The following is a 25,384-nucleotide window of genomic DNA, read 5'->3' on the forward strand; positions in this document are numbered from 1 at the left end:
GAGAATAAAAAATAAATAAAAAATCATTATTTTGTTATATTTAATTAAAAAAATATAAAACTAAAAAGTAGGTTAATCTCATCTCACCAGTATATTCATTCCATTATATTTCTCTATTATTTCTATTATTTTTTAAAATCTTTTTCTTAATTTCTTTTTAGTCAAATTTTTTAATTTTAATTTAATTTATGATATATTTGTACTTTTTTTTTAATCTATTTTGTTTTCATTACTCTTCCATTAATATAAATAAATATCGGCCGACAAATTTTTTGAAGTGTGTGATCCACCATCATAATACGTCTGATTCTGAATATTAAGGAAAGAATTGATACATGCTTTGCTGGCAAAAGTAGGGCCCTTTCATCATACAAATCTCTTTACATCATCAACCAGCCACGTGTCCTAATAAAATCCTATTACTTTTTTTCTTTCTTCTTTTCAAGGACCAAGACTTTTACCCAATACTTCTTAAAAATATTATAACCAAAGATTTTTTCTATAAATAATAATTTAATATAACTATTACACTTATTTTTTATAATAATAATTTTTAAATTTATATTTATGATATAAAAGTTATTCAAGTCTAACAAATTTAATTTTATATATCCGTAAAATGTTAATGTAAAGTTTTCATGCGTAGATGAGGATTTGAAAGAAGGTTTTATTTTATATATTTAACAGATAAGAAGCTGAATGAGTACTTTAAAAGATAAAAGATTAAAAAAAAACCAATATTTTTTAATAATATATGGATATTAAAAAAGTAAATTAATAATTAAATGTAATAAATAAAATGTGAAAATAAGAAAACAGGTGGATATTCATTATAGAATAGTGCTAAATATTAAGACACAAAGGGGTCCGAGCGTGACTGTCAAATCTACATATTCTCTGTTTTCTCTCTCTCTCTCTGAATTCAGAGGAGGACAGCCCCTTTGCTCCGCAGATTCGATTCAATCGCCGATCTTTATTACTCACTGCTCCTCGGGAATCCCTCGTCTTCCCTTTCAATCTCTGTCTCTTCTCTCTCAATATAATGTTCCAGATTTTCAAGGTACCATTTTTCATTCATGCCAATTATTATAATATCATTTATTATTATTATTATTAGTATTAACAATCTTCATTATTTTATTTTTACCTTTATATCAATTCCCCCAAACAAATAAATAAACAACACGCCATAGTTTCATAAAATGTGAATTTTGTTTTCTAGTCTTTGTTTCTGCCCCCACAACAACCTTCTCTCCACTGTTTCATGAGAGGAGTTTCTTGATCTCAGTTTCACCCAGACATTGGTTTTATCAGCTCCTTTTCTTTTCCTTCTCCGTCTTCTTCTCGGCTGTCCACTAAAATATTCCCAGGAGATCTCAGCAATTGTAACTTACTTGATTTTCAGATGGGTAGGTTCCACAAACTCAAATGGGTTCTTTTGTTTTTATCTCACCAATTTCTGAAAAGAATTTTATGCTGTCAGGAACTTTTCCAAGTTCCTTTGCAACATTTTAATTCCTTATATCAACATGTTAATTGAGATTTTGCCGGGTTTTATTATGTATTAATGCTTATATGAGATTATTAAATGGGGTTTTGTTTTTCTTAAGGTGTATTCGAGTTCAAAGTTCAACATTTGGACGGTCACTTAGTTCTACTATTTTTGTTTTTCGTAATTTTGCTTGAAAAGGGTTAATGATACTGTCTCTGCTATAGTACTTCGTAATATCATCTCTTCTGCATCATTGACTGTGTTTTTTTTTTTGGGTGGGGGTGGCTTTTAGATTCTTCTTTGGAACTCTGTGCTTTAGGTAGGTATTTCCTGAGTACATTAAAAAAAGGTCCTTTTATGGAAATGGGATCTGCTTTTTCCAGTCTCATCATTTTTAAAAAAATTACCCCATCAATATAAATAATAAATAATAATAGTAATAATAGCAACAGTAGAAATATTAATAATAAATATTATTATTATTGATGTTTATAATCTGATTCCTCTGGAAAAGGAACTCATGGTGGTCATGATTTCTACTACAGAGCTTGTCTCATCTGCGCAATGCCTTAAACAATTCCAAAACTGCTTATGTTTTGTCTCTCTGTTTTGGTTAGTGCAGGCAGGTACACATAGAAGGATATGATTATGGATAAATTAAAAAAATATGTTGAAACGCTCTCAGTATTTCATATATTTTGTTCTTTCTTCTCATCATCTTCTTTTCGCCCAATATGCAGGGCTGGTTCTGACTCGATCAAGCTTTTGACTCCAACAAAAATAAATAAAAAAAATGGAAGGTGACACATTCTCTGGTCTCGGCAACGGTATACAGATTGATAACAAGATCTTGCAAACATTTAAGAAAAGCTTTGTTCAAGTCCAGGACATCTTGGATCAGAACCGGGTACTCATCAATGAGATAAACCAGAATCATGAGTCCAAGGTCCCTGACAATCTCAGCAGAAACGTTGGCCTTATTAGGGAGCTTAACAACAACATCAGAAGAGTGGTTGACCTTTATGCGGATCTTTCAAGCTCCTTTACCAAATCCATGGAGGTTTCTTCCGAAGGGGATTCCAGTGGTGCTGTGAAATCTGATGGCAAAGCTGGCCACAAGCGACACAGGCCTCTTTAGGGAACCTTTTTCTTTTTCTTTTTTTCTTTGAATTTATTTTCTTTTTTGCTTGGTGGAGATGCACGACATAACAATTGTGTTGAGGGGTAGATAAAGATTAGGTTCTGTAGCCGAAGCCCTCTTGTATTACAGAACTTTCTCTAGCTCATCACTTACTGCTTACATTTCAAATAAAAAGAATGATTTTCCCGAATTCCTCTCAGTATTATTATAACCTTGTGACTGTGGATCTAATAGGAACGTAACATGTTTGTGTGCCAATTTAATCATGCTGCTGTCTTTCAAAAGGTGAATAAGAACAACCCCTTTTATTTCCTATTCAACGTGATTGCTTTTTCCCTTTGGATTTGAACATGTGATGGATTATAATGAGATGGACCTTTCTTGTTTATATGCTTTTTTTTTCTATGCTATGATGAGGTTTTGCAAGAGATAAGAGCTTTTAGCTTTGATAAACTTTTCTTGAGTTTCTGCTTGTCAAAAGGGGCTAACGGCCAAAGGGTCTTCATAGTTTTTGTCCGTCATTCTTTTTCATATCTCTCATCTAGTTTTGATGGAAACTCGTCATATAATACCTTTATTCTCTTTATATCTTGAACCAAAATGTTGTTCCCAGATCTTACTTTAGCCAAGAACTGAAAGTGAGAAGGTGTTGCAGACACTGTTTTTGGCCTATGCGCATGTAGCCAGAGCTTCCTTATCAAGAAAACTATACCTGGTTTATCTGTTCATGTGTTTTTCCCTGTGGGAGTGACAACTGAGAACTGAAAACTGCATACATATGTGTGAAGATGCTCTGAAACAGATGGAAGAAAGCAGCTTTATAATATAAGATAAAACCTTTTTGGTTCCCTATAACACACCACCACAAGAACAGAATCTCAGATAAGCGATGGGAGGAGCTTTTTACTAATTTTTTAATTGATTTTCTTATGCCCAATGGCTAGTATTGGCCGAGAAATTAGAATTATTCTACTATTCATTCTGTATGAGCTTAAAACAAAACACTAGAGTCCTGAGTGTAAACAGTGACCCCAACAACATGACAAGGGACCCAAAGGTTCTCTTTTGGGATGGAAGTGAACTTCTCCATGCTTATCCCTTCCTACTCAGGTTCGTTCCTTTTTACTTTCCAATTTCCCCCTTACTTTTTTATTTTCTTATAGATGTCCTATATGACATCCTTCTATGATACTTGATATTCCATGGTTTGTATTTCTCTCTCTCACTCTCACTCTCCCTGATTGCGCAGATGTCTTTATTGGTGGACCCAGTTTGTGGCAGCCTAATTTCCTGATCTTAGAAGAGAGGCCCACTTTAGTGATTGCTGACGATGGCCTGCTTCTGGTTTAGATTTTGCATTTTGAAGGAGTGGACCTTTTCCTCCTGGGTAGATTCATACCTTTGTCAATACTCTCCTATTCATAATTCACTCACTCACTCACTCACTCCTACCTATAATTCTTAGACCATCATTTTTTGGGTCATAATTGTTAGACTATCATTTGTTCATGACCTCAGGGCTTTTTTGGACTGTCACAAACCAATTCTTTTCTTACATGCACAAGTACTGAAATGTACAAGATGCTAACATTACTAAAGATGAATTGCAGATTGATGATTATATTGGGGTATTGAGATTTGTGAAGTATTAAGAAGCGGATTAATCGAAATGCAATCAAGCAGAAGTAGTAGCTGAAGTGAGCAGTGAGTAATAAGAAGTATGGTTTATGTTGGAGGAAATGATGAATATGTCCCTAAGCAAGCGAAGACAAATTAGACATTGTGTAGTACATAACATGTGCGGTGGGAATCTACTTTTGCTTTTCTTTCCCTTTGTTCCTTGCATTTCCAGCAAATAGGTTGGAAAGGAGCTCAGCTCTAGTTTGCCCAATGAAAGCTATTTTTTTATAATAATGGAACATGTAGATAACTCCATCATTGGTTGGACCCAATTCCAGCAATCCAACTATAATAATCCACGCCCCTTGCCAGAAATGTTTAATTATGGCCTAATGACACTTTTTAATAATTTGACGATAATTTTTAATATGTGATCACCCTTTTATTCCCTCTCTCTCATACCTTTTATAAAACTAAACTCCATTGGCTCCTTCCTTCACAAAGACACTCATACACACTTTTGAAAAAATCCATACTTTAACAAAATCAACTTTACAAGGTTGACATCACTTCTGTTAGGTGACCCGTTAACGTTGCAAAGTTGCGTTTCACTCATTCTATATTGCATTGTTTGGTACCAAGATCATGTCTCATTTAAGTTTCACCTGCCACCATGTAATAACCAAACTTATCCCTATTTTCATTTTCCCTTCACAAAAACCACATCACTATCCTCTTGCCTGGTAGTACTCAATGCTTGCTTAATTCTTCTTGTCCTAAACCACTATTTGTTAATCATTCTAATTTTTGTTCCGAGAGGATTTCGGTCTAGGACATAGTCCAAATAAACATCCTTTAACACAAATAATTAATATAATTTCTGTAAGGAGGTTCACCTAAAATTCAAAGATTAATTCTAAAACTTATTTTAATCTCAACATAAATCCGGACATATAATCGAGACAAAGGTATGCATTAAATAATATTTATTACACTCAACTATCTCAACATTGACTTAGGTATCAAAATACTTTTTGCAGGTACAACACCTACGTTTTCGCATAAGCCCGTTTTGCATTTGGCCCGTCTCGCATAGAATATATGAGTTAATTTTACTAGTTTGTCCCGCCTAAGAAATACTTTTTCTAAAATTAATAAAAAATAGTTTTTTAAATAGAATTTTTGAATAAATTTAAGTTTTTTTTATTTAGATGCATTAAGTAAATGGTCTCACAATATTATTCTTATGACACACGCGTAATAAGATGCGAGTAAAAATTCTGAAATGTGAAATATGAGGCTATATGAAGAAAATATTAGAATATAGAAAGAAATTTCTAAATTTTTAAATTATACTAGTCATATGGGCCAATTCGTTCATCCCTCCCTTAGCTCGCGCAGACTACAAGTTTTGAAAGATGAATTTTAACCGGACGAATGGATTGAAATAGAGAGTGAGTCTCAACCTTTTCTCAATGACTTTATCATATTATTTCCAACCAAAATCAACAAAAATTTAGAGAATTTAAAGAAGTAACGAGGCTTTATTTAAGTACATGTAGCAAGTTACAACTAACTTTTTTTCTTTTTAACAGTGGGATGTGCATGAGATCTTGAATTATAACGAGAAAGAAGAGTCCAAACTCCTATGCCACTTGTATCGAGTATCAATAAATGGTTTTGGACGGTTAAATGACTTTAGAGGGCTTCGCGCCCATCGGTAATCATGGACGCTCTCCCAATACATTCAAATCAGTGTACATACAAACATGCATTATCAAGCTCCATAATAAAAGACAAAACCCCCTCATTATTTCGATATCAATTCTTCTTCATCTATTTCAACCATTATTCTCCGATCATCTCCAAAATCCTCCCACTTAAAAACTAGTACTATAATAATAAATGTTTTAATCATATTCTTCATTTCCATTGAAAAACTCTTCAGATTTTATTTTACTTTTTCTCTGGATTATACTTTTACACCATTCTAAGATCTCTTTTCGATACATCCATTTGATAACACTCTTTTTTTTTTTTTGGCTGTTGGGAGAAAACAAATATTGTTTAGATAAATAAGTACTATTTTATTCTTATGATCGAAAAAGTCTTATTTGAAACTCAAAAAATTAAACTTTTGTATCGTATATTATTAGAGAAGATCAAATAAAAATTAGATGAATTTAAATATTATTCTTATAATAGAGATGTTCTATCTATTATTATTTATTTAATTTAGCCTCATTTTTAATCAAATCCCTTAATTATCAGCAGAATAATTAATGAATAAATATTAATCCTTTTAATTTAAGTGTAATGTATCCTTTAATTGAAATATCTCTGTATTTTTCCTATATCTAATAACCATAATTTACATGAAATATCAAAATAAATATATAAACATAATACAAATATGTTTACAACTTTTTCATATAGTGTTTCAAAGTATATCCTTCTTCATAGGACTTTAAATATTTACATAAAATTAAAACAAATGTTCAAAAGAAAATAAACATTTTCATCATCTAACTTCTCACTGAGGAGGTTTATCACCTGTAATATCATTTGCTCTCGTGTAAATACTTTTTCATATGAACCTTCTTCGACTCTAACACTAGAACAAAATGATGAAAAGAATACTCTTTATTAAGTGCGACTTTATGCTCAACGAATTCGTAAAAAACACGGTGACATTTTTCAAATTAATTTGATTTACAAGTGCGGCTATACAAATAGCCGCATTTGTAAATCCTTTTTCACCTTAGAATTTGAATTGCACCACACCATTTTCATATTTTCTTCTCCACTTTGTCTTTCGTTTTCACTGTTCCTACGTTCGCGTACGCTTGCTATTCATCTCTTTTTCTGCATCTTCATTCATTTGTGTCATTGTGAGTTTCTTGAATTGCTTTCTTCCTCTGCATCTTCACTACGTATAATTTTTTTTCGTTTTCCTTATATTTATTTTTTCTCCTTGCATTGTGGTCAAACTGTTCCATTAGCATTGTCATCTCCATCGCTGCTTCGCTGCTCCGCCACCGCTTCCGCTATCGCCGCCGTTGCTGGCGCTGCCCTGCCACTCTTCACCACCAACGTTGGTTCACACACAAGGTTAGTGTTGTGTTTTAAATTATTTGAATTTTTCTTTAATATTTTGAATTTATTTTTTTATGTATTATAATTTGTATATTATGTATAAATAATTTGTACATTGTGGGTTACATTTGAACATATTTTTTATTTTTTATTTACTAAAGCATAGACAAGTGCGGCTAAATGAAATAACTGCATTTATATATTCAAAATAGCCGCACTCGTTGTGTGTTTCTGCACCAATGTAACCACCTGAATAACTTCATTTATCTAATTTCATCATCTTAGGAGAGTCAGGATATCTTCTTCTAGACGAATACATAATTAATGCACATCCTAAACAATCTTAACACGATATTTCTTTTCTGAAAATACTTTGTCTTGATTAAGATTCATATTCCACATCTCACAATATCCAAAATCACACAATTAAATCACACCAAAACTTAAAATTTCAAACCACACAAAAATTCATCCAAGAATCACATAAATATCTAACTAAAGGATTTTTCAATTAAATATACGTAAAACAAAATTTTACATAATTTATAAGTAAAAATATAAAATAGAAATAAATCAACATTTTAAAAGCAAAGATAAAAATTTCAGTTTTAACTTTTTTTTACAGAGTCTAGCTTGAGCGAAAATATCTGCATAAGCAAAAATTCTATTGCTTGAGCGAGATTGAACCCAAAAGCACCCAAAATTTCATCCCAGTTCTCGCCTGAGTGAGATTTCTTCTCGCTTGGGCGAAAACAGACTCGAGAGCAACCCATCTTTTCATTTTATTCTCGCTTGAGCGAAAATTATCTCGCCTGAGCGAGATATGCAGAAAAATATGCATAAACCTGTTTTACCTGTTATATTTCTGAACTAAAATTTCATTCAACTTATAATTTTATAAATCTACACATTCAATCGACAGTTCTCACTCATATGCTCTCTAAATCAATCATCATCAAAATCAAACAACCAATTCTCATCAAACATCATATTTTATGTAATTCAACAAACTATTCAAATACAATTCAACTCATTTATATTACCATTCTAACATTTTCAATTCTCAATCACAAACACTTTCAATAACTTATTCACTTTAAAATCAATATATAACATTCAAAATTAACCGTTTCAGTCAATATATTACTTTACTCTTAAAAAAAAAATCATACAAACAAAATTGGAACTGGTGACCACATAACCCTGGATATGCTCACTAAGAGTTCTAAACCTACTAAAAGCTCAAGGGTAGCTTAACTTGAACCACAGAGTCCTCATAAAAAATATAACTATATCACTAGGACCTTGGGTTAGCAGAGACTACTTCTGAAGATAAAAACATCACATGCAAGCTTAAACTAAAGGTAAACCTAACCAAATCAAAACTAACTAAAAGGAAAATGAGCAAAAAATGAACTTACTCTATCTGAGATTTTGATCGGGCAATCTTGTAGAGTTTACTGTCAGGAGTCCAATGGCGGACTCCGATCGTCAAACTGATAAGCGAGAATGTCAGAATCTTAGAAAAAAGAGGAAAGGAAAAAGGAGTTTTAGAAGGATGATGATTTTTTTAAAAATTAACCATGAATAACTTAATTTATATTTATAAAATATTCAAGTGTCATTTTAAATTGTACCACTTTTACCCTAAGACTAATTTTCTGTGTCATTCCCTCCTTAATAAAAGACATAGTGATATGTATTAAAACTAGTGAGGTCAACCTTAACAAATGGAATATCATACTACCTTTTAAAATATTGGAAACTTGATTGAATCTTAAAAATGTCATTCCCTTATCATACTACCTTTTAAAATATTGGAAACTTGATTGAATTTTTAAAATGTCCTATTATTATATTTTTAAGAGTCATATAACATTTAAAAAAATTGAGAAACTTGATTGATTCTTAAAAAAAATACAATATTGTACTTTTAAAATTGAAGAAATTAACTGAATATTTCATTAATAAAGTGATTAAATTGAACAGAATAAATAAATAAATAATAAGATTAATTTTACGTTAAAGTAAGTAAATTTAGTTAGTGTCATTAAATTTAATAATAATTTATGTCTTTTTTTGAGATTTTTTTTAAATTATTGAGATTTATCATTTAATTTTTTTGACCTAATTAGTTGACGAGTCTTACTTTTTCATATTTTTTTTATATAAAAATTTTTAATAAAAAAGAGCTCATACTATAAATAAATTTTAGAAACATGTCTTACATTTACATTGTATTTGTTTCAACCTAAACACTATACACAAAGATGGAAAACTATGGATTAATTTTGTTTGGATTAAGGGTGTTGCAACTATTCTGGAACGAATAAATGCGGAAGATAAGCACAATGTATTCTCTCTTGTGAAAAAACTCTTCATTGTGCCGAAAATTGAGAAAAGCTATATGACATAACTAAAAAGTCTAATTTACCCTTATGATCTCTATAACTGTAATAATAATATATATTTTCATGTGATATTTTTCTAAAAAATATTATTAAATTAATTAAATATATACAATAATAAATTGTTTATATTTTTAATTTAAATTTTATAATATTTTTTAAATACAATAATTTTATTTATTATTATTATATATATACGTAATTGATTATATATATATATAATTGATTATATGTTAAGGAATTTGTATTTTTTTTCAAAAATAATTATTTAAAATAATGCATAAATTTCTAATCAATCAAAATATACATGAAAATATTTATTTTATTTTTAAAGATAAGTAAATTGTAAACTTACATTTTTAACATTTTAAAAAAATAAAAAATTATCTCACGAGCACAAATTTACTTTATATATCTAAATCCAAGCAATCTTATTTTTTTCGTACTTTCCTCTTCCTATTCCAAAAATACTTTTGGAGACATTGAGGTCGTTTCCAATCAAATTAACTATGAAAATAAAAGATTAATTCAAGAAACTAAAAATTAATTAATATTTTTTCTTGTTTTTCTTCTTCTTAATAAACTTTATTTCTCAATATTTCTCTCTTAAATCTCTCCAAGTTACTAACCTGAGTACTCATTTCTTTCAAGGGTAGATCCTAATTGGTGAATCAATGATCAATCTTACCTGAAAAATTTCGTAATTCATAATAAATGTTTTTTTTTCATTAAAAAATCATTCAATTATTTTTTCTCTTAGTAGTTCAGTTCATTATTGGTTGAGGAAGTTGAGAAAAGATATTCTATCAATTAGTTTAGTTCTCTATTGAAATTTGGTTTTATTTAGTTTTGTTTTCTAAGTTTTAAAATTTTGGTGTTCTCCAACCTTTTCTTAGCTATTTCTTGAAATGCAAGTCACTTTCAGACAAGGGAATTTTTTTTTTATAAATTATTATTAATGAACTAGATTTGAAAATTTAGTTGAAGCTAAATATTGATGAGTAAGGGAAGATTGTGTAAAAGATTTTTAGTCACAGAAAAAGTAGAATCAATAAACTTCAATATAAAATTTTACTTAAAATTTTGGTTGTCTAGAGATCGTTTAATTAGGCAGATTGAAAATTATATGCAAGTTGTGATATTTTTTATTTGAAATTATTTATATTTATTGTTTTTTTTATTATTTTGGCCCTTAATTTTCATTGTCAGTGATAATTGTAATGATTTCATAAATGAATTACATAGAAATCAAATGACGAGACGAAATAATTTACAAATGAACAATTTATCTTTCTATAATTGGAGAACTATATATTAAAAAGTATTGTGTTAAATTTAATTTTGGGAATCACAGAATTTCATTTTAGACATGTTTGAATTTTAACAATTTTAAGGAACATAATTTAAATTATGTTATATATTTGATCATATTTCATTTAAACTTCTACATATTTCCATTTTTAAAATTTGAAAAAACCATTAATACAAATGCAAATAGAAATTGTAGAATGTTACATTTGAGCAAATGTTGTTTGTGTTTGCACAAGAAAGAAATATAGAAGTTTATTTTAGTACTATGGTGCACTAAACTATAAGAAATATAGAAGTTTATTTTAGTACTTCAAGGGATGAATATATATGCTATGTGTGTTATTATTTTTTGAAGTACTTTTAGTTTGGTAAATCCTTTACGTATAGGATATCCTCAAGAAGCTCAAAATGCTAAAATACAAGCATATATATGGCTCATATTTAATGTTCTAATTCATTTAACTCAAAATGATACTTCAAAACTCAATATAACATTAAATTACATTCAACTTAATATTACAATCAAAATAAAATGTCTTATTTAATTTATGTTCAAAATTTAAATTAAACACACACACCAACTTTTTTATGTCAACATACACATGTTTTCGATTCCAATAATCCAACAATAGTAATCAACATTACAAAACTATTCACAAAAGTGCTTTCAACTTGGAGATAAAAGCTTCTTCAGAAAAGAAAGAAGAAAGATAATGTGTCTAGTGAAATAAATCTTAAATCATTATCGCCAATTACAAAACTTTGATCCTCAAAAGTTATCTTATTAACAAAAAAATGAGAATTAAATTCATGAATGTTTTCTTCTATCTTCCGTGTAGAGTCACCATATCTAAGATCTCAAAAACACCTTCATCATAATCTTCCTTTAGTGTTTTGTTTCATTGGAGAATCTATAATGTTAACTAAACTTCAAAAAAATAAGTTTTCTTTCTCGTACACTCGTATTAGACTCTAAAATATATCATGTATTATATTATAAAAATATCCGCTAAGTCACTCGTTAATCAACATAAATACTAAATTAGTTAATTTTTTTAGATTTATTTATTTGTTTTATGTTTTTATCACAACTTATAGAGAAAAGACATTTTGTAAATCTAACTCATTTATGTTAGTGTAGTCTAGTGCTTTTAAAATTAGCAAATAATTATTTAAAAAAGTTTTAAAAAGGAGGATTTTTTTAATGGAACTCTAAAAATGCCCCCTCTGTAATTTTTTAACGTGTTGCTGAAAGATTTCGAAAAATAAAAAATATTTAATTAAAGATAAAAAAAGTAGTCAATAAATAATCAAAGGATAAAACTAAATATTATTCTCCATTATATGTAATTTTGATAATTTCAATAATAAAATGTTAAACTTATGAATGCATGTTTTTCGAGTAACAGCTCTAAATTTAAATAGATAAAAAGACAGTTCCATCTAAATTTTGTGTGTAATAAAATAAGTCCTATAAAATTTCTCACAATTTACAATAAATAGAAACTAATTATAAAATTTCTCATAATTCATATACGCATACTTAAATTAGTCTTTACACAACATCGGTTACATGTATATCTCAGTGACATGTTAGATTCTTTTCACCCACAAAGTCAAACAGTATGTTTATATTTTTCCTTATTCTTTTTATTTTCTCTAATGAGAAAAGTTAACCTGCTAAATTTAAAAGTGATTATTGGAGGTTATAACATTTAGAAATTTATAATATTAAAAAAATATAATAATAACCTGTTAGAGGTTTTGATAATCTAATATAGTATGCGATTACACAAATTTTTATCCAACATACGTACACTTTATTTAGCTTTGTCATAATTCTAAAAAAAAATAAGGAACTATTTAATGAGTTTCAATTATGAAATAAAAGAATAAAGATCAATCTCTAGAGTTGACTATTAACATGAATTAGACCGTCAAACTTTGATTACACGTTTGAAAGTTCAAATATGATAGTTAATTTTAGATTAGATAGTCAAATATTGTAGAATGTCAATAAAATGTTAGACAATCTTAATAAAGCATTAGATGTTCAAGGAGACATTAGACGATCAAATTGAAAAGTATTAAATGATCTATTCAATAAATCTAAGTGTAAACATCCTCACTCTCTATCAGAAACGTGAAAGGATAAAAAAGACTTATAATTTTAAAGAGGAGATAAGCTTAAGAAAGAAAATATCTTCATCTATTTAATGTTTTGATAAGGTAATATTAAAGTGGTCCCATTCTTCATAATTTCACCATGCCACCTTAGTTTTAACTCACCTTTAACTAAAACTAGCTATTAGAATCTAATTGAGTTCCAAAATAAATCATTTAAATAAAACCATGAGTAATTATTACAACACACTCTATAAAGAGAGGACATGTGTTACACCTTCAACATAAGAAAAATATGAAGAAAAATAGTAAAAGAAAGGAGATATATCATATCTATTTTTGTTTTCCAGTGAGGTACCCCTAAGCCTTACCCCAATTTTTCTAAATATTTTACTGATTTTACTTTTTTTACTATAAGTTTTGGCTAGTTTTTCTTGTAGTTTCCACCACAGTTTTTTCCTGGCTTTTATACTGGTTTTTGGATAGGATTACTCATTTATTCTGACTAGTGAATGCAATTTTTATTCCCAATATTATTTCCGATAAAATTTCCAATGTTATTCCTAATATTTTTTTATTTTTTTTTAATTCTCTCTAAACACTATTAGAAAATAATTAAATAGAAACCAATTTTAGAGACAAAAAATAAAATTTTTATACTGACTAAATGAAATATTATTTTAGACGTTAAAAAATTTATTAATATCTAAATTAGTTTCTAATATTGATAAATAGTTTCTAAATTGTAAACTCTAATTTTTGCAACAACAAAAACTAATAAAAGCCTTACAGAAGTAAGTTATATCACTTGTGGGAGTGTTAGAGCACACATATTCCAACAAATAAGAGAGATTCTTAGATAATTAGATGATCATTGATAAAAGGTTTCAAAACCATCATATGAGACATTGATGTTTCATATGCATCATAAGGTTTATTAGAGTGATATCTGAAGGCAAATCATTAGTAATGGGTAAAAGAATTACTGTATCATCAAAGAAAGAGGAAGAATTTTTATAAGAAGTCATTTCTTTAAAAGGAAAATTTGTTTCAATGAAGAATAACATCACTTGAATTAAAAAATTGTTTGGTCTTTAGGTTGTACAATTTGTATCCCTTGTAGTCCATTACAAAAAAAATTACTTTTAGCGACCACCAAATTCGGTCGCTAAAATCACTATAATCGGTCGCTAATCATATCTGCGACCGAAATAGTCACCAAATAAAGATGGAAGCGAAAACCCTGGTCGCAAAACCGTTAGCGACCGAATTATAAAGTGGTCGTTAATTTGCAACCGACATTTCGGTGGCTAAATCGGTCGTAGGAAATTTGGTCACCAAAATTTAGAAACTAAATTAGCCACCAAAAATTCGGTTGCCAAATTTGTCGCAGATAAATTTAGTCACCAAAGTTTGAAAACCAAATTAGCAACCGAAATTTCGGTGACTAAATCGGTCGCAGAAAATTTGGTCACAGAAATTCAAAACCCAAATTAGCTACCCAAATTTCGGTGGCTAAATCGGTGGCTGAATTAGAAGGTGATAGCGACCACCATTTTCGGTCGCTAAAAAGAAATCTTTTGGTGACTATTTTGGTGGCTAAATGGAGACTTCTACAGCGACAGATTTCATTTCGGTGGCTAAATAGCCACCAAATCAATTTTCGGTGGCTATTTTTATTTGTATTATTAATACCTATTTAAAATGGGATTTTGACCATTTTATAAAAATATTCAGACCTGCATATAGAGATACTCAAAATTCAATCAAACTAAATTGTAATGAACTTCAAATACATAGTTTAAGAAGAAGTAGTGCTCAAATTAAAGGTAAATCATACTACACAACTAAAACTGTTGAAAACTAGTTAAAAGAGTCAAATCTATGATATAATTCAACTATAACTAATCTTCTTCTGAACTGTCATCTCTACTCTGGTCTCCTTTATGATGTCCACTGGTAGTAGGATCTGAAGATCCTGATGCGGGATTATTCATTTGAATGTGTTGTAGGATGAGTTGCATCTTCTCATCTTGTTTGCGCATGCGTTCACTTTGCTCTTCATGAGTTTTCATCAATAGCTCCATCTTTTCTTCAAGTGTCCGCTCCTTGACACGTTTTGTCATAAGTTCATCATTTAGCTTTTGAATAATCTCACGCATTTCTTCTATTTGATGGACTACTGGAGCTTGACTTGCAGCAGAGTGAGCACTTGTTGAACTATTAAACCTTTTGCTCAATACACCAAGACCATAGACATTCCCTTTTTTATTTCCACTTCCACCAACATCGATGTATATTTCATTGTCATCAATAGAGGCAACATGAGAGTTTTACGAAGATGCGCTTTCAAGCATTTGCTGTTGTTGGGCTTCTTCTCGACGTTTCTTATATTTCTCCTGAAAATGAAGTCAAATTGATTATTGCGAAGAAAACATATAGTAAAAATTAAACCATAACAAATTTTAAACATACCGCAAGGTCGCGAGTCTTGTCATTGACCCATTGTCCAGTCTTCAATTTCTTTGTTCTTTCTACAACCTCCCAAGCAATTGGTTGTCGTTCAAGCTCTTTAGTCTACATAAATTCAATAAAAAAGATATCATAGATTGTATTTAAATTAAATATAGAAAGAGAAGAAATATAATAATATTACCATTTTCTCAAAGTGAGCTGCGGTAGATATGGAACCACCACAGTAGGCTGAGGCTCCCTTCTCAACAGCCCGATTCGCCTTGGCAATAACACTCTTGTTCTGGAATTCTGTAGAACTCCAATGTTGGTCCAAGGTTGCTCGAACAAGTTGTGGAATCCAGGTCCCCTTATCTTGACCATGCCTAACTTTACTCATAGCATTTTTAAAGATACGGGAGGCTTTTGTATCAAAAATGGATCTAATGAGTTGGTCTTGTTCCATATCCCACTTATACTCTTTCTGCATGTAAAATAAATTAGAAAAAAAACATTGTAGAAAAATAAAATATCATTTTAAATGTAATCATAACTCAAATTACCTTGAACTCTCCAAACCATCTATCTCTAAGCTCAAGACGAACCTTCTTCCAAGTGGGACTGGGTTCATCATATTTTTGCTTGATGATTCGTGAGATTACATTGGAAGGTCCATTTGCAGGTGAAAAACTATGTTTAAAATATATTGTCAAAATGATATATGAAAATTAGATCATATTTACGAATTACAATTAGATTAAAATATACTTACTCTCCTCTTTCTGCATGAAGCCAGGGTCTTTGATCAACTACATTGCCAGACTCATTGTCAGGTGTAAGAGAGTCTTGTATCGGTGAAGGTTGATTCATAGTTGGCTCTGTAGAAAAGGTAGTAGGATTTGATTCTCCTACATGATGTTCAATATCTTGTCCGTGAAGTGTAGGAAGTGGGGCGGCTCCTTCATAAATAGGATGTGTAGACTCCATAGTTGTTGGAAGAACAAACAAAGGGGGAATGTTGGTATTGGGTAAAGATATATCATCAACACGAACACCTCGACCACCACGATTAGGTGGTAGACCACCACCTCTACCCCTTGGTGTCATCTGCAAGTAAAAAATATTACATATATAAGATGTAATTAATACAATAATCAAAGTGGATCAATCAATTTTGAATAAACAAATAAAGTAATCATGATCAAAAGACTCAAACCTGATTGTGTTTTCTACAACCAAATATGTCAGTCATCTTCCCTGTTATTCACTACAATTATGGGAAACCACAATAAAATTAATGTTAAACATAATTTGGACAAGGTATACAATCAATTTTAATGCATGAATTACCGAAGAGGTATCTGTGTCACTGAAATCACTCTCAATGTTATCCTCACTTGAAATGTATTCCTCCTCGTATTGTTCATCTATGTTTGTTTCATTTAGTAATTGTATATCTACTTCTTCTCCCCCCCCCCCCCCCCATCAACATCAGCAAGAGAATCATGAATGAATTCTGGATCAACATGTAGCACTACTTCAAGTTGTAGAAGCTCATCATCTTGGTATGGAGTGTCATGCTCAACCTCACTTACTGTGTTATCAATGATTCTAATACGAGCTTTTGTTTTAATTACTCCCAACCAACCTTGATGTCCCTCTGGATATTTGGTGTAATAAACTTGCTCTGCCTGTTGGGCAAATATGAATGGATCATATGCTTTATTATATCTCCGTGATTCTTTTACTTGAACGATCTCATAGTTCTTATCTACTTTGGTTCCTATATTAGGAGTATTATCAAACCATTCACACTGGAAGAGAACTACATTCATTATTGGAAAGCCAGTATACTCCAATTGAATAATATTAGACAATATTCCATAAAAATCTGACTCTAATTGACCATTGGTTCCTCGTACATAAACACCATAGTTAGTGGAATTCATGCCTTCACTCCAAAGAACAGTGTGAAATTTGTATCCATTGATAACATAGATAGACCATGATTGAACTTTTCTCTTAGGACCCCATGCTAAGTTAACCAATAATGGATCTTCAATATTATTTTCTGGATTTAGAACCTAAACAAAAGATTATAAATTACACAATGTTTATCTAAAATTAAAATTTGTATAAAAGGCAAATTAAAAACATACATATTGTTTGAACCATGTAGCAAAATAGGATGAAATGTATTGGCCAATTTGAGCTTCTGAAGCAGTAGGACTAATCTCTCTTAAATATTCAACATAAATACTGCAACAAAGAAATTGATTATTCAAACCTCATGCAACATAATTAACTTTCTTTTCAAATGAGTGAACATTGTCTTACTCAAAGTATGGTTGAACCTCTTCACAGTTTTGAAGAACATACAATTGGGCAGCATCAAAGTCTTTTTGATTTAGATAATATGTCATGCATTTTTCGATTTCTCTTCCTGGATAATTGAAAATTGAAATAGGAGGAGCACGTGAAGAACCCTCGCCTACTTCAAGATTACGAGGGATCCTAGTCCTTCTTGTTTCAACATGATCAAGATAATAAAATGAGGCAAATGTAGATGTTTCCTCCACCAAGTAAGCTTCACAAATAGAGCCTTCCACCCTCGCTTTATTTTTTACTTTTTTTTTTAGGGAGTATAAGAACCTAAAAATGAATATGGATGTACATAATTTTAAATATTAAATAAATAAACAACAAATATTATAATAGTGATTAGTAATTTTATACCTCTCAAATGGATACATCCAACGATATTGGACTGGACCACCAACTTTTGCCTCGTAAGGTAGATGAATTGGAAGATGTTCCATGGAATCAAAGAAGCTTGGTGGAAATATTTGTTCCAATTTACACAATAACACATGAATATTTTCTTCCATAACTCTTAGGTGTTCAACATTTAGTGTTGTCGAACTTAATTCTCTGAAGAAAAGACTAAGTTCAATAAGAACTTTCCAGATTGATTTTGGTAATGCGTCAAATGCAATTGGAAGCAAACGTTGCATGAACACATGACAATCATGACTTTTCATGCCATGTAACTTGCCTTGATTAAGGTCAACACATCTACCCAAATTGGAAGCATATCCATCTGGAAGCTTCAGTTCTTTAACCCATTTACAAATAAAGACTCTTTGGGATTTCGTAAATGTATATGCTGCTTTTGGTTTGATAAGTTTGCCACCACCAATGTCTTTCAACTCTAGCTCTTTTCGATTGCATATTTGTGCTACATCCAATCGAGCCTTGTTTGTGTCCTTAGTTTTTCCTTTGATATCCATCACAGTGTCAAACACATTCATAAACACATTTCTCTCTGTGTGCATAACATCAATATTGTGACGTAAAAGTTGAGTTTTCCAATATGGCAACCTCCAAAATATACTTTGTTTATTCCAATTATGTTTAATACCATATTCAGGAATATTTGGTTGTTCTTGTAATTCAGTGCAAACTGGTAAGTGTGCAACCCTATTCCAAATGTCAAGACTAGACAAACGTGGAGGAGGGGGATCAGTCTCAACAAACTTCTTCTTGAATGCCTTTTTATTCTTCCTAAATTGATGATCAGGTGAAAGAAATTGACGATGACAGTCAAAAAAGGATATCTTGTGGCTATGACTAAGATAAAAAGCCTTTGTTCTTTCCATGCATATAGGGCAAGAAAGTCTACCAGAAGTCATCCAACCCGATAACATGCCGTAAGTTGGAAAGTCATTAATTGTCCACATCAAAGCAGCTTTCATCATAAAATTTTGCCTTAGTGACACGTCATAAGTCAATATCCCTTCAGTCCACAAGGTGCATAAGTCATCTATAAGTGGTTGCAAGAACACATCAATCTTATGCTTTGGATTTGAAGGACCTGGAACTAAGATTGTCAAAAACATAAACTCTCTCTTCATGCACATGGAAGGCGGAAGGTTGTATGGGGTTAGGATAACTGGCCAACAAGAATAACTTTTTCCATATTGACCAAAAGGATTAAACCCATCTGCACATAAACCTAATCTGACATTTCTTGGGTCTTGACTAAAATCTGGATGCATTCTATCAAAATTCTTCCAAGCTTCTCCATCAGATGGATGAGACAAAATAGACGGGTCCCTTTGATTCTCACTATGCCATCTCATGTGAGGTGCAGTTGCCATTGAAGAGTATAACCTTCTAAGTCTAGGAATGATGGGAAAGTACCACATTTTCTTAATAGCAATTTTCTTTTCAATTCCCCTCCTAGCGACTGTCTTATAAACCGTCACTAGGAATAGGAATAAACCGTGCATGCACTATGCAAGTAAAAGTGGGATTTTCATAGATCTTCACTTACTGTTCATTATGAAAGGTTTCTCTTTAGGACAAGGAAGGGTCAAGTGTGGAACGATAGGGCACTTAATTATCAAATCATCAAATAAATACTCCAACAACTTCCTCAAACCAGACATGCTGCCCCTTAATTGCTATATATTAACTCATTTCTCTAACACTATAAAGTCAATAGTATTTTATAAAAGAAATATCATAACAGGTAAAATATAAATATAAAAAGTATTGTTAATTAGATTAAAGTAAACTTATAATCATATATACACTGAGTATAACACTTTAGTAGGAAAGACGTAACATTGATCACACAATATACTAGAAAAAATTGACATTAATGAACCATCAACTGTTTATATAATCACATTATTTCTAACTCAAAATATAATTTTTTTAATATATAATAATGTTTAACTTTCTCACTTAACGTGACTTACTAATATATAGATAAACATCATCCACATATTTCCGACATAGTGCATGACAATGAAATGTAGTCGTGAGTTTTGATTAAAATAAAATTCATGAGTGGAACATATCCATGTTGCAGCCAACGTAAGCATGATCCAATAAGTATATATTATCCCTTCTACACGTTTTAAAGACACAACAATGAGCTTAGACTGTTCAGAGATATAATAATGATATTTTAAAGTGATTAATTACTAAATGATAATTCAGTTTTTCTGTTTGATTTAAGATTTTTTCCCAAATATTGATTTCTATAGGGAAATTAAGACAAGCCATTAAATAAAATAAAAAATGACATTTTAATCCATAATATTTCCAACTTTTCTGTTACTTCAACATTTAAACTTTTATTTGTGAGACCTTAGAAAATTGGGTTTTAAGCTTGTTTTAAACAATTTTTTATAAATAATATGACTCCACTACAGAAGGCTACAAAGGAAACAAAGGGCATGATTATAGGCCACAAAAAAGAGCACTGGAGCACTAAGTACTCTTTACAACTGTTGGAACTGGATGCTTCTGGAAATAGACACATCTAGAAGTTGATGCAGTTGGAGATTTGACACAGCTAATATTGGAGAGATAGTGGTCAACCTGTGACTGGATTAAATTGGGGCTAAACTCTAATTGCTGGGAAGGCCCAAGCTAGACAACTTTAACCTTTCTACTCCTCAATGTAATGACAGAAAAAATGAAGCCCAGAAAAGGAGTCAAACGGCCATATCACACATGTAGGGGAATAACAGAGAACTGGACAGAAACAAGCTTCAAATGCACACTAGAAAGCTTGAAAAAGGTTCAGGCTGCAGACTATTAACCTAAGGTTTCACTACCAAACTCACAAATCCCAGAAGCAACTGGCTTTCAAAAAATTTCAACAATGACTATCACTATATCACCAAATTTCAGTTTCCTCACATAACACACTAGTGATATCATTAGTTTTCTTTGGAATAACCTCATAGCAACAAAGTCAATATTATGCAAGGCTTGCTGCATAATTCTGTTCTGCATAATTTTGTACACTGTAAATTTAGTGATTGAAATATTAGTTATAACTTATATGTATTATTACAAGGTGAGACAGATATCTAAAAACTGACAGCAAAATCTGCCCAACCCCACATTTCCATGTGGTTTGGGTGGAAGGAGCTTGTTGAGTCCATAAGGTAGGCCAACACACATATATTGAAAGAAGATCTTTTACTCGAAACAGAGCAACACAATACAGCTACAGTTGAGAACATAAGATTACAACTTATATAAGGTAGACTTGCTCAAAACTACTAAAACCCTAAAACACTGCAAACAATAATTCACCCAAACGGCCTAGAGCATATGCATGCAATGTGAGATCTTAAACAATGAAACTAATAAGTAATAACGCTCATTAAACAATGAAACTAACAATGAAACATACTAAGAAATCAGAAAGAGACAGAATTGATGGAAACAAGATTGGTAGAAGGCAAGCTAATCCATTTGGGGAACAAAACTATCAAACATAGAAAAGAGTTAACAAAACTGAGAGGAGAAATATCCTCTGTTCGTACCTCCGCCTCCGCTCACCTCCGTCTATGCTCACCTCCGCCTCCGCTCACCTCCGCCTCCGCTAACCTCCGCCTCCGCTCACCTCCGCCTCCGCTCACCTCCGCCTCCGCTCACCTCCGCCTCCGACCACCTTGCAGCTTCCTCCCCACCTTTGCTTACACCATGGACCAATTTTGAGTATTTGGTGCCCTAAGCATCTGCAACTTCAAAATAACTTTGAAACTTAAAAAAAACAAATCTCCAATTTTATCTAATTATCACATTCTTTTTTACTCCTCTTCATAAATAATATTAAAAAATGTAAAATTAAAAAATAACTATTAAATAAGTATTTAAATATTCATATAATAAATATGGATATTTTAATCAATTAATTATTTTTCATAATGATACATTTTATAATTTCTAAGGTAGATACGTTAATAATTTTTAATTAAACAAAAATAATTTAGAAACAAGTGATAAAATTGTTATTAATAAAAGAAATTAATAATTAAAAAATTATTTACAATTTAATTTGGAAAATATATTTATTTTTAAAAATTAAAGTTATTTTAAAGAAATCATTTTATTTAAGTTTAATTATATAGTGTAATCTATTTTTTTTAAAGGATTAATTTTATTAATAATAATATTGTGTTATATAATTTTATTTAGAATTTTTATTTGAGCTGCTATTATAAAAACAATATTTAATAAATTTTATTTAAATTTAAGAAATTACAAATATAATTGACACATATTTTTTAAATAGAAAAAGAAATTAGTAATACAACTAATTATTTTTTAAAGGGATGAGTACGCATTAATATTCAAAGTGTATGTGATCCTTCTATAATTTTTTAAATATAAAAATAAATTATTATTATTACTATTATTATTATTATTATTATTAATAGTACTAGTAAAATAAACAATTATATTTAGCGACCAAAAGAAATTCGGTGGCTAAAAAATAAATGTATTTGGTGGCTAATTCAGGGGTAAAAATAAACAATTATATCTAGCGATCGAAGCAAAATCGGTGGCTAAAACATAAATAAATTTGGTGGCTGATTCGGTGGCAAAAATAAACATTTATATTTAGCGACCAAAAGAAAATCGGTGGCTAAAAAGTAAGAATATTCGGTGGCTAATTCGGTGGCAGAAAAAAGCAATAAAATTTAGCGACCGAAATAACAGGGGTGGCTAAAAAATAAACATATTCGGTCGCTAATTCGGTCGCAGATATATTTTTCCTAAGTTATTCGAAACAGCCACCACTTTAGCGACCAATGGTTTTGTCACTCTCATGTTCGGTCGCGGATTTGGTCGCAAAACTAATTAACATAATAAATAATTCATTCGGTCGCTATTTCGGTCGCAGATTTGACACTACAGTTATTTGGTGGCTATTTCAGTTGCAAATTGCGACTACTAATTTTCGGTCGCTAAATTCGGTGACTAAATTGTTATTTCCTTGTAGTGGTCCTAGAATAACCAATAAAAATGGATGGAATGAAACAAAAGTAAATTTGTTTCTAAAGAAGGGAAAAGTTGTTGCATAACTCAAACATCCAAAACTTTTAATGACGGATAATCAGGTTTGGATTCACATAGAATTTGATAAAGTGATTTATATTATAGTACTAAAGAGAGTACTTGTTAATTAGAAAAACAACAATGGATTGATCACTTTGATTAAAATATAAAGCACGAGGCACATTTAATAGATTTTGATGTTTTTCTAGTTCATCATTCAGAAAGGCTGTTTTAACATCCATTTGGTGAATTACTAACTAATGGATATATGTTAAGGCTAACAACACACGAATAGAGGAAACCTAGTAACAGGGGCAAAAGTATCAAAGTAATCTATGTTATTTTTTTAGTAAAACCTTTAGCTACTAATCTTTCCTTATATTTCTCTATGGATCCATCAGGATGATACTTCTTCTTAAAGATCCACTTACAACCAATGGGTTTTGCTCCTTTAGGCAGTTCTACTAAGGTCCACGTATTTTTTTTTTTCTTAATTGAATCAAGCTCAGATTTAATGGCCTTATCCCAATGTTTAGCATCAGGAGCACTAGTAGCTTCTAAAACACTTATTGAATCATTTTCAACTACATAAATGTAAAAGTCATCTCCAAATGAGATTTCTTTTCTCTATCTTTTACTTCTCCTAACATCCTCACTGATGGCATCACTAGTACTATCTATAGGTTGTTCAGATGTACCAATACTCTTTAGAGGAAAGATATGTTCAAAGAACTCAACATTTTTCGTCTCTACTATAGTGTTACGTTCAATTATATCACTATTAAGAACTAAAAACCTATAGACAACACTATGTTTCACATATCCTAAGAACATGCAATCAGATGTTTTAGATCCTGGATCAAGTAACATCACTTTAGCTAAACACCCCTACACTCTTAGATATTTCAGATTAGGTTGATAACCTTTCCACAACTCATAGGTGTTTTACCAGTTTTCCTATGTGGTATCCTATTTTGCAAAAAGCACGCAATAAGCAGAGATTCACCCCATAAATTATCAGGAGCATTAGAACTAATAAGCATGACATTCATCATTTCTTTAAGAGTCATATTTTTCCTTTCATCTATTCCATTACACTCAGGTGAATATGGTGGGGTTACTTCATGAATAATACCTTCTTTTACACAATAATCATTAAATAAAACATATTCACCACCTCTATCTGATCTAATTCTTTTAATTTTCTTATTCAATTGATTTTCTACTTCTGCTTTATAAGTTAAAAAACATGTCAAAAGCTTCATCCTTATGTTTAATTAAATAACACTTTGGTCATTACAAAAAATCGTGTATAAAGTGGCAGTTTTAATACGGCGGTTATTAATAACCGCCACAAATTTTCGTATAAAACGACATTTGACTAACCGCCACAATTATCCTTCAAAATATGTCATTTTGAACCGCCATTATCCTTCAAAATATGTTATTTTGAATCGCCATAATTATCATTCAAAATAAAAATCTCACGTTTTCCTTCCTTCCATACACTATTCCTTATTATTTCCAATTATTTTTGAAAACTTGACTCGTAGAACCCCAAAACTCTCTTCCCTCTCTCTTCCTTTTCTCTCTGTTAAACACACAAACCCTAATGAAATCATCACGAAGCCTCCACCCTCCTCACGAAATCCTCCACACGAAACCCTCTCTGATTCATGAAACCTCTGTACTTTACCTTCACTCACTCGCGCACCCTAAACCCAGTGCTCACTATCGCGCCCTTCATTATTCGCCATCACCGATACGCGCAAGGATTTGAAACTTTTGTCCGCGAACCCTACCTCTCCTCACTCTCGCGTTCACGCGTTAACTCTCTGCCACTGTCCGCGACGGTCTGCCATTGTCCGC

General features: G+C 30.9%; 1 protein-coding gene and 2 pseudogenes across 1 annotated transcript; 1 reads left to right on the forward strand and 2 right to left on the reverse strand.

The window, feature by feature from the left end:
- Window positions 1–920: 920 nt before the first annotated feature.
- On the forward strand, window positions 921–2,823 carry LOC137807185 (protein ELF4-LIKE 4). Its single transcript, XM_068607670.2, has 2 exons — window positions 921–1,060; window positions 2,233–2,823. Exon 2 carries the CDS (start codon window positions 2,286–2,288, stop codon window positions 2,628–2,630), a length of 345 nt encoding a protein of 114 aa, XP_068463771.1. The 5' UTR covers window positions 921–1,060; window positions 2,233–2,285; the 3' UTR covers window positions 2,631–2,823.
- Window positions 2,824–15,096: 12,273 nt separating this feature from the next.
- LOC150028812 (uncharacterized) lies at window positions 15,097–16,123 on the reverse strand (annotated as a pseudogene).
- Window positions 16,124–16,881: 758 nt separating this feature from the next.
- On the reverse strand, window positions 16,882–19,935 carry LOC150028813 (uncharacterized; annotated as a pseudogene).
- Between the last annotated feature and the right edge of the window lie 5,449 nt (window positions 19,936–25,384).

The sequence above is a fragment of the Phaseolus vulgaris genome, chromosome 3 (genome assembly GCF_051622355.1).
Source record: "Phaseolus vulgaris cultivar YP4 chromosome 3, ASM5162235v1, whole genome shotgun sequence".
In the NCBI taxonomy this organism is placed as follows: domain Eukaryota; kingdom Viridiplantae; phylum Streptophyta; class Magnoliopsida; order Fabales; family Fabaceae; genus Phaseolus; species Phaseolus vulgaris.

Excerpts from the sequence above, each read along its gene's own strand:
- LOC137807185 (XM_068607670.2), top strand. The coding sequence starts at position 2,286 with ATGGAAGGTGACACATTCTCTGGTCTCGGCAACGGTATACAGATTGAT.